The following is a 6,172-nucleotide window of genomic DNA, read 5'->3' as shown; positions in this document are numbered from 1 at the left end:
ACAGAGGGCCTTCCTTGCCAGCCCCGCCCAGCAACCCTTTTGATTTTATTTGGCCTCAAGTCGCAGCCCACCCAGCAGGTTTTTCGAGGCAAGAGACGGCCAGACCGCAGCCAGACGACACTAAACCTCCAGGATCCTGAGCTGACATTCCGAGCCAGCAGGTGGCGCTAAAGGAAGCCTGGCTTTTACCTAACGACAGCTCCAACACAGAGTATTTGTCTCTCGGCCTGCGAGGGCTTGAGAGAGCTAAAGCGATAGAGCCGCGTTTCCTAGAGCGCATGCACACGAGTCCTCCAGCTTCCGCCTTGTGCTTCCGGCTTTGCTTGCAGGAGCGCCGGAGGGTCGAGGCTGGAGGCGGACTGGGGGGGCGCCTGGAAGGGTCAAGGTATGTGGGGCAGGGAAGGGGGGGAGCAGCTCCCCCAGTCTGGGCAGCCCTGCGAGGGGGTCTCTCGAGCAGAGCAGGGCCCCAAGGAGGAGGCGAGGCGGTGCTCCCCAGGAGGGCGGCCAGCCAGGGCAGGATCCGGCCCCTCTGCACTGGTGCAGACCAGCAGCGAGAAGCCCGGAGGGGATCCCGTTTCTGCCCAGGCCGGGAACAGATTCCCCTCCCGACCTCTGCAGGTGAAACCTCTGCTAAGGGCACAGGAGCCGGGCAGGCTGGAGTTTCTCCCGGTCACTTGGCAACCCTAGTGGAAAGGCCTGTGGGCTGCAAGGCAGAGCCTTAGATGGCTGCAGAGGGCAATTTGCGGTTGGGGAGGGAGGGGGAATAGAGCTGGCCCCATGGAGACCCCTCCTCCCCGCGACTGAGAGAGAGAGGAGGGTCCTTGCCCTCTCTGGGTCTCCGCTTACTGAGCTTCTTCCTAGGGCTGAAAGCAAATTGAATCCCCCCGTGGCGTCTCTGGGGCAAAACGTAGTCCTGGTGGAGCATTCCCCCCATGGTAATCTTTTTCTCTGTTGTGGCAATTGGGATTTTTTTGGAGCAGGAGGAGGTGTCCGAATATAGCAAGATTGAGGGGCGGGCGGTGCTGTCGCATCCTATGGGATTCCTCTGGGGCCACCCAGGCATCCCTGTTGTGCTCCCCCACTCTCATAGAGTCCAATGAGAGCAATGAGGGCAGGAGGTTGGTTGATTACAGCTTTCTTTATTGGCCAAGAAGTCATAGCTGGGTGAACCAGGATCCAGACAAACAGCTCCACGATCCTGTCACCCCGAGGCAGGGCAAATGCAAGAGGTTTTATAGACATTTGACATTCCAATGCAACAATGATACATTTTCTTAACATCCGATTTTAGCTTGTCAATGCAACATCATCAGTTTCTTCTGCGCTTGCGTGAGCCTCACTACATTAATGAATGGAGCCTGTTTCCTTGAGAAAGGTCATTTATTCATGGAAGGTTTTGCATTGGATTTGTCACTCTATAGATGCACATTTTCCCCATCTGAATTCTCAAAACTCTGCATGGCAGCTTATTGTTCAGTTTTGAGAATATGGATGGGGGGAAAGTGCCTCTAAAGAGTGGCAAATCCAATGCAAAACCTTCCATGAATAAATGGCCACAGTGTCCTTTTGCAGAGCTAAGGGAAAGTTACTGAAGGGGGGGGGGAACGCCGGAGCGTTCCCTTATCAGATCTTGGAATGTGTGTGCATGCGTGCGTGGTGTTGACTTGAAGTGTATGCAAGAGAAAGGAAAGGGGGGCCACTGGGAAGCAGCTTCTGTGGTTTTGCTTGTAAGCAGCTTATGCTTGTAGCTTGCGTGTATGTCTGAATGTGATGCAGGTATGATTACTCGGGCACAACATCCCCACCCCAATCCCTTTCTGTCTCCTGATTTGTAACTTTTCCACCACCACCCCCGTTAGTCAGGACAAGAGATTCCAAAATGGATAATTTTATTTATGGGAAAAGGTCCGGAATCCCTTTTCTTCTGGGTCTGCTCCTCCTCAGAGGCCAGATGCCTCAACTGGAGTGGGGGGGGACTCATTTGGGAAAGGAGGGAAATTCAAAGTTGACTGTAGCCTATTAGGCAGGATGTGCATATTCATAGAATCATAGAGTTGGAAGGGTCCATACAGGCCATATAGTCCAACCCCCTGATTAATAATTCTATGATTCCAAAAGTTCTGCAGTTGCTCCACTTGTTCTTGATTAATTTCCAGTCTTGGACACAGAAATCTGCAGGCCTGTCTCTCCCAATATCCTGTGCCCTAACAGTCATGCTCATCCAAGCTGGGTATGTTGCAGGGGCCTCTCTTTAGAACTTTCTCAGTGGTGGCCTCAGAGGGTGGAGCAGCCCGCCTGCCAGTGTCTCCCTCCTAAATGTCATTTCTCAAACTGTGAAAGAAGGAACATTTTAGGAGCATGTTTTCAGTCAGAGGGGATAGTGTTGTGATTTTCATGCTGGGTGATAGAAACGTTTTAAAAACTGTGTTTATTGTTGGTTTTCTGAGCTTAACCAAGGACGTGAGCAACTAGAGGGCTTTACAATTTGAAATTTATTTAGTAAGTAATCTTAAACATCTATTAATAATTATATAATTGGCTTGCATTGGATTGAGACTAATTTGTTATCATCAGACACCCTACATGCATGCCTGGGCTAATATATGTTTAATTTAACCACTGGTGAAGGCCTGCTGGCGGCGTGTGGTATAGGTCTGTCCACCTCATACAATGCCATGTTTTATCATTTTAAATGTTTTTAATCCTTATATATGTGTGTGTGTAAAGTGCCGTCAAGTCGCAGCCAACTTATGGTGTTTTCAAGGCAAGAGACTAACAGAGGTGGTTTGCCAGTGCCTTCCTCTGTATAGCAGCCCTGGACTTCCTTGGTGGTCTCCCATCCAAATACTAACCAGGGCTGACCCTGCTTAGCTTCTGAGATCTGAGAGATCAGGCTAGCCTGGGCCATCCAGGTCAGGGCAATCCTTATATAGCGTATTAAAATAAAATATATTTCTCTATTATTATTTTATCTTGTCCACGCAACCATAGATACCCAAAGTCCTGAAGGTAGCCATTAAAATAAATCCTAAACCTTTTAATTAGCTTTTTTGTTTATACATTTATTGAAGTAGTAGATGTATGAAAGTAATGCAGTTTTGCATATGAGCGTTGTACATGGTCAGAAAATTATGTAGGGGCCACACCACCAGAAGTTGAGTGTATCTCTTCTCTCTCATTCCTTTTTCTTCAGGGAGAAGCCCGGTATGCAAAATGATAATATATTCTAGAAGTTTCAGTTCTGCAGCGCCATTCCTGAGTGATCATTCTGAGGTGAAAATGGAGGAGTGAGATCCCACAGGCCCCAACTCAGGGGGGGTATCGGAATCGATAGGAAAAAACCCTCAAGTCCTCCAGGCTGGGCGTTTGAAGGGAATCCTGGAAAGGAGACCAGGAGATCTCATGAGTCAGCATGGCGTGGAGGGTTCCCTCGCCCTTGAGCAGTGGGAAGACAAGTGGCAGGGATTCCTTAGGACGCTGGAATCCTCTCACTCTCCATGGGGAATCACCCCCTTATCAGAGAAGCCTTCACCCTGGGAGGATGCCAAGACCTTTCTGGCCGCCTTTGAGCAAGTTGCCAAAGCCTGTCAGTGGCCCCGGGGGGAATGGGTAATCCGACTCCTACCAGCCCTCAGTGGAATCGCCGAGCGAGCCTTTAACAATATGGATGCCCCAGACAGAGAGGATTATGGGAAGGTGAAGGCAGCCATCTTGCGAGGGGATGCCCTGAGCCGAGAGAAGCAGCGTCAGCAGTTCAGGGGCTTCTGCTACCAGGAAACTGAGGGGCCAAGAGGGGCCTACAGCCGACTGTGGGAAATGTGCCGCGGGTGGCTGAGAGTGGAGAATCACAGCAAGGAGCAGATGCTGGAGCTCATGGTCCTGGAGCAGCTGCTGAGCATCCTGCCCCTGGAGATGCAGAGCCGGGTGAGGGAGAGCGGCCCCGAAAGCTGCTCCCAGGCAGTGGCCCTGGCTGAGGAGTTCCTCTTGAAGCAGGAGAAGGAGGTGAGACCCTTGTACTGTGTGGGTCCTGAGTGCTGGAGGGCCTAGAATGGAGCCAGAGCTGAGATCTCTCTATATATATCGGGGGGGGGGGGAGGGGAGGGGAATGCAATGGAGTGATGGGAGGATTTCTTGTTTCTTTTCTCTAGAAGCTGAGTTTTTGAGGTCGAGAAGAACCTGTCTCAACCTGGGAACCACTGGATGGGCCCGTATTGATAGGGTCACCCTCCCCTTGAAAGTGCAGGTCTTGGGTGCTCAAGATTCCCTCAACTTTGTGATCTCCACGGGTGACAGGTGTGGCCTGGAGTGTCCTGAAGACCTCCTCCCATCTCCTGTGTGGTGTAGTGGTTAAGAGTGGTGGAAGCCCATTGGGCAACCTTGGGCAAGTCATACCGTAGTTCTCTCAGAACTCTCTGAGCCCTACTTACTTCACAAGGTGTCTGTGGTGGGAAGGGAAAGTGATTTTAAGCCGATCTGAGACCCCTTAAAGGTAGAGAAACAGCAGGGTATAAAAACCAGCTCTTCTTCCTTTTCTCCATGGTCAAGGAGTTCCTCTTAAGGCAGGAAAAGCAGGTGAGGCCCTTCTGCTATGTGGGTCCTGACGGTGGTAGGGTCTGGGGTAGAGCAGGGGCTGAGATCTGTCCATCTCAGGGGCGACCAGAGGAGTGCCAGGGTGTGATGGGAGGGTCTGTTGCTTCCTTTCCCTGGAATTAGGGCAGGGAGGAATTATCTCTCAACCTGGGAAACAGTGGATGGGCCTGTATTGATGGGTCACCCTCCCCCTGGGGTTCTGGGTGGTTGAGATTCCTGCTCCTTTGTGACCTCAGGTGACAGGTGTGGCCTGGAGAGTCCTGAAGACCTCTTCCCATCTCCAGCGTGATGTAGTGGTTAAGAGCCATGGATTCTAATCTGCTGGGCGACCTTGGTCTAGTCACAGTTCTGTAAGAACCTTTTCAACCTCACGTACCTCATAAGATGCCTATGGTGGGGAGGGGAAGGCGATTGTAAGCCACTTGACACTCTTTAAAAGTAGAGAAGAAGTGGGGTATAAAAACCAACTCTCCTCCTTCTTCCTCCATACAGTTCAGTGGCTGCTGCGATATCTTGGGACTTGGTGGTGGTGCCTTCGTGCAATTCACCACCCTAGGAGCGTTTTGTAATGTGATGCTCAAAATTTTCAGTATTCCTTAAGGAAACTCTATTCCACTCTCTCCATATTACTTACCAATAAATCTACTAAGGTCAGGGTGGGAGAAACAACCCTCCCATTTCCCACCCACCCCCCGAACCTTTGTTGTTCTGGTCTGACCTGGTCTGTCACTCTCTTGTGTTGCAGGTGCTCTTGGAGGAAGTGGCTGGGAGCATCTATGAAGCAGGCCAGGCTCCATCAGGGAGGGAGCAGAGATATTCTTCGGTGGGTGTCAAGGAAGAGGAGGACGGAGAGGCTGGCCAGCTGGGTAAGGAGGGAGGGAGGACTTCTGGGGCCTGAGATCAGGGAGTCTCGGAAGCTCCTTCTGGGGCCGAGCTCAGTGGAATCATAAAATCATAGAAACAGAGTTGGAATGGATCTCCATGCCCAGAAGATGGCCAAAAAAACCCACAACCCTCCAGGATCCCTGGTCCCTGGAGGGAAATTGCTTCCTTACCCCAAAGTGGCGATTGGCACTAACCTGGGCATGCAAGGAAGGGCCATGAGAACCAAACATTGGTGCAAACCGTCCTGGCCTCCCTCTCATGATCTGCCTAAGTTCACAGAAACAGCATTGCTGCCAGATCTAGCCTCTGCTTAAAAACCTCCAAAGAAGGAGAGCCCACCACCTCCTGAGGAAGCCTGTTCCACTGAGGAACTGCTCTGTCAGGAAGTTCTTCCTAATGTCAAGACGGAAACTCTTTTGATTTAATTTCAGCCCACTGGTTCTGGTCCGACCTTCTGGGGCAACAGAAAACAACTCTGCACTATCCTCTATATGACAACCCTTCAAGTACTTGAGTACTCTCTAGGCTAAATATACTGGCCTCCTGCATCCTTTCCTCATATGACTTGGTCTCCTGACCTCTCACCATTTTAATTGCCCTCCTCTGGACACGTTCCAGCTTGTCGATGTCTTTCTTAAATTTCAAAACTGTACACCGTACTCTAGGTGAGGTCTAATCAGAGCAAAGTGATACCATC

At 50.9% G+C, this 6,172-nt stretch overlaps 1 protein-coding gene across 1 annotated transcript; it reads left to right on the top strand.

Annotated features, from left to right (window-relative positions):
• Positions 1 to 278: 278 nt before the first annotated feature.
• Positions 279 to 5,488, top strand: LOC130493259 (zinc finger protein 496-like). The gene is made up of 4 exons (XM_056866962.1): positions 279 to 385; positions 3,194 to 3,204; positions 3,521 to 4,002; positions 5,336 to 5,488. The coding sequence occupies exons 1-4, from the start codon at positions 279 to 281 to the stop codon at positions 5,486 to 5,488; spliced, it is 753 nt and encodes a 250-aa protein (XP_056722940.1).
• The last annotated feature ends 684 nt before the right edge of the window (positions 5,489 to 6,172 follow it).

This window comes from Euleptes europaea, chromosome 1 (genome assembly GCF_029931775.1).
Source record: "Euleptes europaea isolate rEulEur1 chromosome 1, rEulEur1.hap1, whole genome shotgun sequence".
NCBI classification, from domain to species: domain Eukaryota; kingdom Metazoa; phylum Chordata; class Lepidosauria; order Squamata; family Sphaerodactylidae; genus Euleptes; species Euleptes europaea.
The sequence above is the reverse complement of the archived record's forward strand: the minus strand, read 5'-3'. Positions and strand labels throughout refer to the sequence as shown.